This window comes from Hypanus sabinus, chromosome 9 (assembly GCF_030144855.1).
Source record: "Hypanus sabinus isolate sHypSab1 chromosome 9, sHypSab1.hap1, whole genome shotgun sequence".
NCBI classification, from domain to species: Eukaryota; Metazoa; Chordata; class Chondrichthyes; order Myliobatiformes; family Dasyatidae; genus Hypanus; species Hypanus sabinus.
This window is the reverse complement of record NC_082714.1, coordinates 79,925,078-79,938,182: the sequence shown is the minus strand read 5'-3', so window position 1 is coordinate 79,938,182 and position 13,105 is coordinate 79,925,078. Positions and strand designations below refer to the sequence as shown.

The 13,105-nt window shown below is 53.2% G+C and overlaps 1 protein-coding gene across 1 annotated transcript in view; it reads left to right on the top strand.

Annotated features, from left to right (window-relative positions):
* Positions 1-12,847, top strand: part of LOC132398853 (interleukin-6 receptor subunit alpha-like) — a 48,671-nt gene extending 35,824 nt beyond the window's left edge. The window contains exons 5-9 of the mRNA XM_059978688.1: positions 740-900; positions 3,376-3,517; positions 4,964-5,001; positions 10,977-11,031; positions 12,669-12,847. Of these exons, the coding sequence (XP_059834671.1) occupies positions 740-900; positions 3,376-3,517; positions 4,964-5,001; positions 10,977-11,031; positions 12,669-12,775 (503 nt within the window). The 3' untranslated portion in view covers positions 12,776-12,847. The remainder of the gene's footprint in view (positions 1-739; positions 901-3,375; positions 3,518-4,963; positions 5,002-10,976; positions 11,032-12,668) is intronic.
* The last annotated feature ends 258 nt before the right edge of the window (positions 12,848-13,105 follow it).

Here is a 13,105-nt window from a genome sequence, read left to right as displayed (position 1 = left end):
CCCCTACCCACCTCCAACCTCTCCACTCACTCATCCCCCCCTCCCTACGTCCCTTCCCGTCTTCTCTTCCGCTTCTCCCACACCCAGGGGCTAAGGTGGGTCATGGAGCCCCCAGTACCGTGGGTCTCAGAGACAATCCTGGGAGATGCTTCTGAGAGTGGGATTGGGCAGGCTATATGCCCTTCCAGTTGGTCTAACCACATGCCCGCAACACCAGCCTCACCCCGTTCAACCCTTACCCCTTTGTCCCTCGGACCCCTCCCCCACCGTCACCCCTCGCCCACTCTCCGTGGAGAGCAGGTGAACTCCCTCAGTGTGAGCTTTCTGTCGGATAAACCTGGCCAGGTGTGACCATCCCCTTCCAGAACCACATCTGGTGGGGCAGACAGCAAAGCACCCACCTCCCTCTGTGCTCGAGGGCACTGCACAGTCCAGACGGTGAACTGAGGGGCTTAGTCCCTTACCCTCACTCTTCCCTCCATCAATACCTCATTAACCACCTCTCTCTCAAACACCTCATACCCCTCAATTCCCCCCACTCTCAGACCCCATTCACCTCACCCTTGACCCCTCCACATGCCCCTCCTCTCAACCCCTTCCCATCACGCCCTCCTCCCTTTGGCCACTCCTCCTTTGCCTCCTGTCCCATCAAAACATTACTTTTCCACCCCTCCCCACCCTTCACTACGACCCGACCACGGACGGCAGTGATATCTGGGCCTCTGCTCTCCCCGCACAGTGAGATCGGACCCCCCGGAGATGGTCAGAGTGAGGTCGGTGCGAAAGGCCAAGCACAAGCTCAACGTTACGTGGGCCTACCCGCGCACCTGGCAGCCGGGGTTCTACGCCCTGCAGTTTGAAGTCAGCTACGGTGTCAAAGATGAGCTCTTCTTCAGATCGGTGAGAACAGGCCCCGGTGATGACCCTTCAGCCCATCACAGCCCTGCTAACCCATCTGTCCTGCGCTTGGCCACCATCTATTATTGCAGCATCCTCTAACAATACACAAAAAAACCACAGTGAACTGTCAGGTCAGCAGGAAAGGTCACTGGCTGCAATCCACCATCACTGTAGGACTTGTATGTGTCCAGACAGGCAGGACGAATCACTGCGGACACTACCTGCAAACCGCCTCCTCCAAAAGCTCCCTCCGGGAAAACGCTACAGGAAATTAAAACAAAGCCATTCCGTCCAGACAATTAATCCGATCAACTGTTCTGGTTAGCCCTTCCCATCTCACCCTCCTCTATCCATTAACCCCGTCTGTCACTGCCATCGTACATGCATGCTGGCATTTACGAGGAAATCTGCAGATGCTGGAAATTCAAACAACACACACGAAATGCTGGTGGGACGCAGCAGGCCAGGCAGCATCTATAAGGAGAAGCACAGTCGACGTTTCGTCCTGACGAAGGGTCTCGGCCCGAAACGTCAACAGTGCTTCTCCCTATAGATGCTGCCTGGCCTGCTGTGTTCCACCAGCGTTTCGTGTGTGATGCTGGCATTTATATATTTTTGCACATTTTATTCCATATCGGTACATCAACCATATAACAATTACAGCACGGAAACAGGCCATCTCAGACCTTCTAGTCCGTGCCGAACGCTTACTCTCACCTAGTCCCACCGACGTGCACTCAGCCCATAACCCTCCACTCCCTTCCTGTCCATATACCTATCCAATTTTTTTAAATGACAAAATTCTAACATATTTTGATATAATGTTGCTTTTGAAGCTACAACGCCCCGAGGGCCTCCCACTTCTGGGCGGGTTTGGGTTTTGAGTTACCCAGGTTACCACACGGAGAACTGGCCAGTGTTGATCCTCCGACGTCAGGCAATACCAAGTCAGAACAAATGCCGCTAGCCTGTTGCTGTGCTTGCGTGGCGCGCTCCCCGAATCCTTTAGCGATGAAAACCTCGGCACCATTCCGCGATATTAAGGGTCTGCAAAAGATGCAACTTCCGCCAACCCCAGACGCCGATAAGCAAGAGTACGTAACTTTCACCACGCTCCCGTTCATGTGACTACTTACCATAATTGATGCGTCCACAAGCAGACAGAGGCCAGGTCCTTGGATTGTTTAACAAGAGGATCTTGGCGCCGCAGCTGCACAGCGTCAGACCGGGCATTTCAATCCGGCGCCATTCTGTAAGGATGCACAGGTTTCCCCCGGGACCTCTAATACCCTCCCACAGTCCAAAGCTTAATTGTCACTGTAGATTGTCCAGTTATGAGGCTGGGGTTAATCGGGGTTGTGAGGTTGCTCCGCACGGTATCTAAATAAATACAAAATGTGGCCCCACCACCATCGTGTCCAACCGTAACGCCACAGCCCAGTTCCGGTTCTTGGGACCATTGTGTCAAATGACGCCTTCACCTCCCGGTCTGGTATGGAAACACCAGCGCCCAGGAATGGAGAGAGTGGCGGACACAGCCCCGTCCGTCACAGGCAACACCCTCCCTATCGTTAAACAGATTTATAACGGAGCACTGCCGCAAGAAAGCAGCATGCGTCGTCAAAGACCCCCACCACCACGCCAATGAACTACTCTTGCTGCCATTGGAGGAAGGCACAGGAGCCTCGGGTCTCATACCAGGAACAGTTATTACCCCTCAACCATCGGGCTCCTGAAATTGTGTGGACACCTTCACTCTCCTCAACACAGAACTGACTCCACAACCCTCACAGACATTTAGAAGATTTTAACCTTTTGAGAGACTCTGGTATAATGGATAGTAGAATCTTCAATCCAGGGCGGAATTGTCAAAGGTGTGAGGGGAAAGTTTAAGTGAAGATGTACGGGGCAGATTTTTTACGCAGAGAGTGGTGCCGGGGGTGGTGGTGGAGGCAGATACGATGGGGGTGTTTAAGAAGCTCGTAGACAGGCAGGTAACATGAGAATGGAGGGATCTGCACATCATGTAAACAGAAGAGATTTAGTTTAATTCAGCATTGTGTTCAGCACAGACAGAAGACACAGGGGCAGAATTAGGCCATTCAGCCCATCAAGTCTGCTCTGCCATTCCATTATGGCTGATTTATCAACCCTCTCAACCCTTTTTTCCTATCTTCTCCCCGTATCCTTTGACACCCTGGCTAACCAAGTGCCTATCAGCCTCCGCTTGGTGTCTACTGCCGTCTGTGGCAATACAGATTCACCATGGTGGGCTGAAGGCCCATTCCCTGTGTTGTACCGTTCTGTGTTCCCCTCTCCCCCCCACCCCCCGTTCATTGCCGTCAGCTCTTCCCGTTCTCCTGTCGACAGTTCCAGGATAGAGCTCCCTCCAGAGCATGGTACAGATGCAAGACAGAGAACGCAGGGACCAGACAAGGGTGTGTATTGCTGTGACCTCCCCCTCTCTCCCCCCAGGCCATCGTCAAGGACACCACCTTCCTGATCGCAGACGCTCTGCCCAACAAGAACTACACCGTACAAGTCCGGGCCAAGGAGGAGTTTAACCATGGCTCCTGGAGTGAATGGAGCCCCAAGGCTTTTGGCGTTCCCTGGGAAGGTAAGGGAAGCTGGGAGCTCTACCTCCTTCCTCACCGGATCGCCCCTGCACACTCTCCCTGTCTGCTCTCCCTCTGCCTCTTTCCACACTCATCCTTCCTCCTTGCTCTCTTTGCTCCCTCTCCACACTTTCCCTCCTCCTCAGCCCTCTTCTTCCAGTTTCCCACCCTCCAGTCTTTCATCTTGCCTCTCCCTCCTCTTCCCCACACACCCCTCCCCTCTCCCTCACATGTACCTTTCCCCTCGCTCCCCACTCCCTTTCCCTCTCCCCCACATATACCCTTCCCCCACTCTCCACTCCTCTCCTATTCTCCCCCTCACTCCCACTCCCTTTCCCAATCCCCCACATATACCCTTCCCTAACTCCCCACTCCTCTCCTATTCTCCCCCTCACTCCCCACTCCCCTCCCATTCTCCTCCACATATACCCTTCCCTAACTCCCCACTCCTCTCCTATTCTCCCCCTCACTCCCCACTCCCCTCCCATTCTCCCCCACATATACCCTTCCCCCACTCTCCACTCCCTTCCCATTCTCCCCCACATATACCCTTCCCTAACTCCCCACTCCTCTCCTATTCTCCCCCTCACTCCCCACTCCCCTCCCATTCTCCCCCACATATACCCTTCCCCCACTCTCCACTCCCTTCCCATTCTCCCCCACATATATCATTCCCCTCACTCCCCACTCCTCTCCTATTCTCCCCCTCACTCCCCACTCCCCTCCCATTCTCCCCCACATATACCCTTCCCCTCACTTGTCACTCCCCTTTCCCTTTCCCCCACCCCTTCCCCCCTCGCACCTTCTGTCCCTGCCTCTCGCTCCACCCCTACTCCCCTCCCTCTTTCTCCTCCTTCCCTATCCCTTCCTCCCACCCACACCTCTCCCCTGAACTTGGTGAATTTCTGTTGCCAGAACTAGAGGGCAATGAGGATTGGGAGGGAGGAGTTGCTGAAGGTAGGAGAGCTTTCCCATGATTGTGACCTTAGGGTTTGTAGAAAGAAATAGGAGGGAAAAGAGGGGGGATAGAGGAACCCGTCAACCTGCCAGGGGCACTGAGTGACCTCACTTGCCCTAGAGATCACACAACGGGGGATTGGGAGGAAGGGAGGGGTTGGAGGGAGAGAGGTAAGGGACCAATGGACTAGACAGAGGTTGAGGAAGGATAAAGGGATGGACGGGGGGTAGAGAGGGTTGGAAGGAAGAGGGAGGGAGAACTCGAGAAGGTGAAGGAGTAGGACAGAGGAGGGAGGGTGTGAAGAAAGGACTTGCAGGGAGAGAGATAAAGAAAGGTGAAAGATGAGAGGACAGAGAGGTGGAAGTGAGGAGTGTGGAAGAGGGAGAAGAAGGGAGGGACAGATTGAAGGTCAGTAATTTGGGTGAGGGACCGCAGAGAGGTGGGGAAGGAGGCTGGAGAATGGGTTCTGATTGATGATTTTTCCCAACAGATCCCCGGAAGAACATGGTACCACAGGAGGACATTGAGGTAGGGCCCACAGACAGCTCCCCCCACCGATGGCCAACTGGCTCTTGTAGGCCATGTGATTCCTAAGCCCCAAACGGACCTCTCCTGGAGAAGTGTTTCTGACCCCTACACCTGTCAACGTGACCCCCCTCCAGCCCCTACACCCCTCTCTGTCACTGTGAGTTCCCCATTTCTGTAATCCCTCTGGCGCCCTCACCCCTCTGTGTCTCTGTACCCTTACACTGCTGTCCGCCTCTACATCCCTCCCATCTCCTACACCACTCACCACCTCTGTAACCTTCCAGCCCCTACACCCCTCCGTGTCTCTAAAATTCCCTCCAACCCTACACACTTCCCTATCTCCCTCTCCCTCCCAGCCCCGACACCCCTCCCGTAGATTGACGTATCCATTGAGATGACGGTTGGTAACTCTGGGTAGAAATGCATCATGAGAAGGTCAGATGACAACATATTCTCCACCTGTTGACATTGTTTGGACTATTTCCATGGAGCAGAGCTTTGAGTGGCTCTCTCAGCCAGTGCATCACTGGGGGAAAAGCTGAAGGTTGACCAATCATGTCCAAAATGATTGTATGTAAACTGCTGACATCTGTAAGATAGAAAGAGTGAGAAGTTGCCTTTCCACTCACGAGAGAGCATAGGCAAGAACTTCTTTGCTGTTGATGTTTCTGTAGCAGGCAATTTCTTTTTTACGAGGTTGAGTTGCTAGCTCGACGCTCAACCCAGCACGGATGGGAGCCGGCTGGATTCGAACTCGGGACCTGTCGCCCCGAAGTCCAGCGCTGATGCCACTACGCCAGCAGCCAGCATCTCTAAGATAGCAGTGATGTTTTTGGGATCTGGGTGATGAGCCACAGATACTTAATTGAAGACATCAGGATAATATTTGTCTGCCTGAAGTTACAATCCTAATTCTTGTAGCTTGTTCAAAACGTGGTCCAGTTGTTGGCATAGTTCTGTCTGATCCATGCCCATCACGATGGTAAGCAGCAATCCTGTCAACACCACTCAGCCCAGTGTCCAGAAACTATTGGAAAATTGAAGCAGCTGCCTTTACACCTAAAAGGAGACGGGGGAAGGATAACAACCCCTTTTGAATCGTAATGGTGAGAAGCTCCTGTGAATTTCCCACCACTTCAATCTGGAGCTAGGCTTCAGCCAAATCCACTGTTGAATTTTGCAAAGGGATTCACCGGTACCAGTAATGGGGACGGGTGAGCCACCAGAAAAGAAGTCTACACGCCTTCGGCTTTCTTGATAATGACAGCTGGAGCTGCCCAACGCGAGTAGCTGACAGCTTGGACCACAGACAATTTAGATCTTGCTCCACGAGTGATAAGGCTGTGTAAGGTACCTGCCTTGAAGGATGGAGTGGGTGGAGACAGGGCTCTGCTTGCGGTTTGGTGCTGCCGCAGATCTCGTTGAACGGTCTCAAGTACCGATGGTGCTATGGCCTCCACTGACGTAATTTGAACAGATAGTGCCCTCTTACAGATCTGGGGGTCAGGCTTGTCCGACCATTCAGTGCCAAGGACATTCAGATCTGGGAAACGCACACCACTGATGGGATTACCGTTCAGCTTCACCGTGCAGGGCAGTTCAGCCGTCAGCTGGAGGGCTCCACCCTCTGCACTACAGGCCGAGTGATGAGTCAGTTTCACTGGTGAGGTTCCAGGTGTTTGGAGATAACAGTGATGTCTGGCTCTGTATCAAGTTGTAACTTGGTCAACTGATTGTTGTCAAATACATCGTCTCTCGATGGTGAGATCAACTTTGAACATGACCACTAAATTCCTAATAGATTTAAATGGACTTTGAAACTTCCTGTCCTTGTTTCACTGGCCTAGGAGACAGTGAAGGATGACAAAACCCTTCTTTTGTGACCATGGTGTTGGCATTTGCTGCAAATGTGGTTCTTGCGTTGGCAGTTTCTTGCGTAATGCAGTTCCACCAAGCTGCGTTTGGCTGCTTGGAGACATGCTGAGTGAAACTGCTTTGACCTGGTTCTGTTTGACCAGCTTGGATTGATCAAAAGCTGAAATACTTGAGAGGCAGATTGTAGAGTTGTATCAGGGTCTAGATCCAGTCTGGCCAGGAGCCGTTTGCGAATGTCTGCATCGCCAGGCGCCTGCAGTCCGCAAATAAAAGTCAGACATTTCAATCCCGTTACCCAGCTTGAACCTTTCAGTCACGACTGATGACACCAGCATATGTGATGAAGTCTTCAGAGTCATGTTTAATGAGTTTTAGGCGTTGGTAGTGAACACTGACTGCTCTCCAAAAATGCTTGGGAACTGTTGGACAGTTTCCTCAAAGGATGGCTTATGCGGGTTCGGAGGCAGAGTGAAGTTGAAATGACACTCTCGTTCAGCAGACATTTCCAGAATAAAGTCTGCGCGTCGCCCACAAGTTATTTTTACTGGCAAATTCAACCCGGAATATATCTTTGTAATGAGTATATCATGATTCAAACACAACTCCTGAAGCAACGTTGCACTGGAAATCAGTAATGGATGCAACAATTGAATAATGTGACTTCAAAGTTCAAAGTAAATCTTATTATCAAAGTACATAAATGTCACCATATAGGACTCCGAGATTCATTTTCCAGTGGGATTCACAGCACATCTATAACAGGATAAATGTCATAGAAACATATAAAATTATGAAAGGGATAGATAAGATAGAGGCAGGAAAGTTGTTTCCACTGGTAGGTGAGACTAGAACTAGGGGACATAGTCTCAAGATTAGGGGAAGTAGATTTAGGATGGAGATGAGGAGGAACTGCTTTTCCCAGAGAGTGGAGAATCTGTGGAATTCTCTGCCCAGGGAAGCAGTGGAGGCTACCTCAGTAAATATATTTAAGACAAGATTGGATAGATTTATGCATAGTAGTGGAATGAAAGGTTATGGGGAAGAGGCAGGGTCCATGGTCAGATCAGCCATGATCTTATTGAATGGCAGAGCACTCGACAGGCCAGATGGCTGACTCCTGCTCCTATTTCTTACGTTCTTAATGAAAGTTCAACCAGAGTATAGAAGACAACAAACAGTTCAAATGCAAATATAAATAACAATGAATAACGAGAACAAGATAAAGGGGTTTATTCAGTGTTTCACGATGACATTGTTGGACTCACTAATAACCCACTGGTCAATTCTTGGGTTGATCATCAATGGGTTATCGGGTGAACCTCACGGGGAGAACGTCAGTATCATACGGCACCTCACTGGGAGAACGTCAGTGTCGTACGGCACCTCACTGGGGGAACGTCAGTGTCGTACGGCACCTCACTGGGGGAACGTCAGTGTCATACGGCACCTCACTGGGAGAACGTCAGTATCGTACGGCACCTCACTGGGTGAACGTCAGTGTCGTACGGCACCTCACTGGGAGAACGTCAGTGTCGTACGGCACCTTACTGGGTGAACGTCAGTGTCGTACGGCACCTCACTGGGCGAACGTCAGTATCGTACGGCACCTCACTGGGAGAACGTCAGTGTCGTACGGCACCTCACTGGGTGAACGTCAGTGTCGTACGGCACCTCACTGGGCGAACGTCAGTGTCGTACGGCACCTCACTGGGAGAACGTCAGTGTCGTACGTCACCTCACTGGGGGAACGTCAGCGTCGTACGGCACCTCACTGGGCGAACGTCAGTGTTGTACGGCACCTCACTGGGCGAACGTCAGCGTCGTACGGCACCTCACTGGGGGAACGTCAGCGTCGTACGGCACCTCACTGGGCGAACGTCAGTGTCGTACGGCACCTCACTGGGCGAACGTCAGTCTCGTACGGCACCTCACTGGGCGAACGTCAGTGTCGTACGGCACCTCACTGGGCGAACGTCAGTGTCGTACGGCACCTCACTGGGCGAACGTCAGTGTCATACGGCACCTCACTGGGAGAACGTCAGTGTCGTACGGCACCTCACTGGGAGAACGTCAGTGTCGTACGGCACCTCACTGGGAGAACGTCAGTGTCGTACGGCACCTCACTGGGAGAACGTCAGTATCGTACGGCACCTCACTGGGCGAACGTCAGTATCGTACGGCACCTCACTGGGAGAACGTCAGTGTCGTACGGCACCTCACTGGGAGAACGTCAGTATCGTACGGCACCTCACTGGGCGAACGTCAGTATCGTACGGCACCTCACTGGGTGAACGTCAGTATCGTACGGCACCTCACTGGGAGAACGTCAGTGTCGTGCGGCACCTCACTGGGTGAACGTCAGTGTCGTACGGCACCTCACTGGGAGAACGTCAGGATCGTACGGCACCTCACTGGGAGAACGTCAGTGTCGTACGGCACCTCACTGGGGGAACGTCAGTGTCGTACGGCACCTCACTGGGTGAACGTCAGTATCGTACGGCACCTCACTGGGAGAACGTCAGTGTCGTGCGGCACCTCACTGGGAGAACGTCAGTGTCGTACGGCACCTCACTGGGAGAACGTCAGGATCGTACGGCACCTCACTGGGTGAACGTCAGTGTCGTACGGCACCTCACTGGGAGAACGTCAGTATCGTACGGCACCTCACTGGGAGAACGTCAGTATCTTACAGAACCTCACTGGGAGAACGTCAGTGTCATACGGCACCTCACTGGGAGAACGTCAGTGTCGTACGGCACCTCACTGGGGGAACATCAGTGTCGTGCGGCACCTCACTGGGGGAACGTCAGTGTCGTACGGCACCTCACTGGGGGAACGTCAGTGTCGTACGGCACCTCACTGGGAGAACGTCAGTATCTTACAGAACCTCACTGGGAGAACGTCAGTGTCATACGGCACCTCACTGGGAGAACGTCAGTGTCGTACGTCACCTCACTGGGGGAACGTCAGTGTCGTACGGCACCTCACTGGGGGAACGTCAGTGTCATACGGCACCTCACTGGGGGAACGTCAGTGTCATACGGCACCTCACTGGGGGAACGTCAGTGTCGTACGGCACCTCACTGGGGGAACGTCAGTGTCGTACGGCACCTTACTGGGAGAACGTCAGTGTCGTACGGCACCTCACTGGGGGAACGTCAGTGTCATACGGCACCTCACTGGGAGAACGTCAGTGTCGTACGACACCTCACTGGGGGAACGTCAGTGTCGTACGGCACCTCACTGGGGGAACGTCAGTGTCGTACGGCACCTCACTGGGGGAACGTCAGTGTCGTACGGCACCTCACTGGGGGAACGTCAGTGTCGTACGGCACCTCACTGGGAGAACGTCAGTGTCGTACGGCACCTCACTGGGGGAACGTCAGTGTCGTACGGCACCTCACTGGGAGAACGTCAGTGTCGTACGGCACCTCACTGGGAGAACGTCAGTGTCGTACGGCACCTCACTGGGGGAACGTCAGTGTCGTACGGCACCTCACTGGGCGAACGTCAGTGTTGTACGGCACCTCACTGGGTGAATGTCAGTGTCGTATGGCACCTCATTGGGTGTTTGTCGTGTTCGCTGATCTAGAACTACTGATGAAACCAAAGCCAGGAGATAGGACAATGCCGGAATTTGGAATACTCCTTTATACAGTAAAACCATGCAACGAATTATCTCAAAACTCAGCTGCACATCCCAAACCATGATTACTGAAATGGTTTACCCAAAGAACAATGAAGATGTCAATTGGAACAATGATCATTTAACCCCCTCTGGCCCCTACACAACTCCCTGTCCCTATAATCCCCTCTGGCCCCTGCAGAACCTCCACATCTCTGTAACCCCCTCTGACTCCTACACCTCTCCCTGTTAACCCCTACAGCCCTGACTGTAGTCCCCTCTGTCTGGTTACACCCCTCCTTGTGAACTCCACCCCACCTGTCTCCGTAAGCCCCTCACTGACTGTAAGAGGGGCTCTCACTCGATGAGCCGTTCAGCCTGGTCCTGTGAGCTTCTCTCCCCCAGGGTCACCTGGGGCTGGAGCTGTATCAACGTTCACCCTGAGATACTTCCTAATGCCTCCCTTCCTACACAGGGATCGACGGACCCTGATTGCGAGGCATGTTTTCTCGAGGAGAAGGGCCTTCAAGGTATGCACGAGCTGAGTGATTCCGGGGGAGTGATCTTTGAGAGGGAGGAGCGGGAGAGGAGAGAAAGGAATGGGCAGAGGGGAAGGAGGGAGGAGGGAATGTGGGATAATGGGAGTGTGGAGTGAGAAAGATGGGTTGAGGTAGCTGTGTTGAGGAGACGGAGTGAGAGATGGATGAGGGAGAGGAGGGGAGTGAATGTTTTGTGTGAGATGGTACTGAGAAAGGGGAAATGAGTGGGGAGGATCATGAGTGAGGAAGGCGTTGAGGAGAGGGGAGCGAAGTGAGGCAGTAGGGACAAGGGATGGAGTGATAAGGGAGAAGGAGCAAAGGAGAAGAGATTAAAACGAGGGAGGTGGGGTGAGGGAGAAAGGTAGGGAATGAGGGAAAATGGTTGAGGGATTGGAGGGGATGAGGGGTAGGAGGTGAGAAGGAAGGGAGGGGAATGAGGGGGGAAGGTAGTAAAGGATTGATGAGTGAGAGGGAGGGAGGGAGAAGGAGGGAATGAGGGGGATAATAAGTGTGAAGGGAGGGGAAGGTAGTGAGAGATTGGGGTGATGAAGGAGAGGGAAGAGGGAGTGAGAGGGCAAGGGAAGGGTGTATGTCAGAGGGAATGAGGGTGGAAGTTGAGACTGGGTGATCCACAACCCCTCATGGGGGATGGCTCGGGTGGCCTATAATTGAGTAATGGGGGCCCAGGGACAGTCCTCTGGGCTATTCCACTACATTGCCATCACCCTTCCTCTCGGAGCAGCCGCACTCCCAGCCTCCCTTGCTGCACAGCAAGATCCCATAAACCGCCATGGAATAGCCAACAGATTCCCATTCGGGCACCATGCCTCACACCTCAGCACTGTACCGGGGGGGGGGGGGGGGCGACGCGGTCCAGCAGCTTAAGGAGACTCTGGACCCCAGTCATCCCAAAGGGGTAAATATCCTGCTACAGGATACGCCCCACTGCAGAAATCCCGAGATCTAAATCAGGGGGCAATTCGGGAATTGTTGAGTTTAGCATTAAGGGTTGGGTGAGAACTAGGTCTCAGCTCAGTCTTAGAATGAGGTTAGGATTAAGTTTAACGTCCGGTTCAAGGTCTGGGTTTGGACAGGGCTGTGGGATTATTACCCCCTTGTTTTTAACGGGATACCCAGCCACACAGATACATCCCTTTGTTCGTACCCATAACTACATCCCCTCAGTCGCCTGCATTAGGTCCTGGAGTGAGAGAGTGAGGAGGGTGTAGAGAGCAGAGGAACAAGGGATGGAGTAATGAATGAGGAAGGGGGGATGCAAATTTTATTTGCATTTTGTGGAAGGAATGGGTCACCAGTGTCTGTGGCTGAGTCTCGACCTCTGGGGGTATCGATGTGTCTTAGAATGATGTGTGTGTGTGACTCCGTTTGGGGTCGGAACTCGTTTTGAGTTCATGAAGCAGAAGAGCCTTTGTAGGGACGGGGTTTGCTTGAGGGACAGTGATGCGAGTGGTCCTGGGGGCTGAGTGGAATGGGAGGGCAAGGGTGATGGTGCAGTCCAGGTAACCCTGAGGGTTAAGGTAACGGTTATGCTTCTGGTAGGGTGAGGGTTGACAGGGACAGACACAAACGTGGGGCTAATATGGCTCTGCTTCCTGTTTTGGTAAAAGAGTCCCATCATCCAGAGTGGAAGTCCTTCCCGGATTACGTGCTGTGCCTCAAGATCGTCTGCCTGCTCATTGTCAGCATCCTCTTCATCGTCATACTTATCAGGTGAGAGACAGCCCGGCAGTTTCCCGTGCAACAGCAGTGAATGGGAACGCTTGGGGTCCATTGGGAGTGTGGATGGAGGGAGAGAATGAGAAGGGGTGGGGTCCATTGGGAGTGTGGACGGTGGGAGTGATTGGGAAGGGGTGGGGTCCATTGGGAGTGTGGACGGTGGGAGTGAATGGGAAGGGGTGGGGTCCCATTGGGAGTGTGGACGGTGGGAGTGAACGGGAACGTGTGGGATCTCATTGGGAGGGTGGATGGTGGGAGTGAATGGGAACGCTTGGGGTCCATTGGGAGTGTGGATGGAGGGAGAGAATGAGAAGGGGTGGGGTCCATT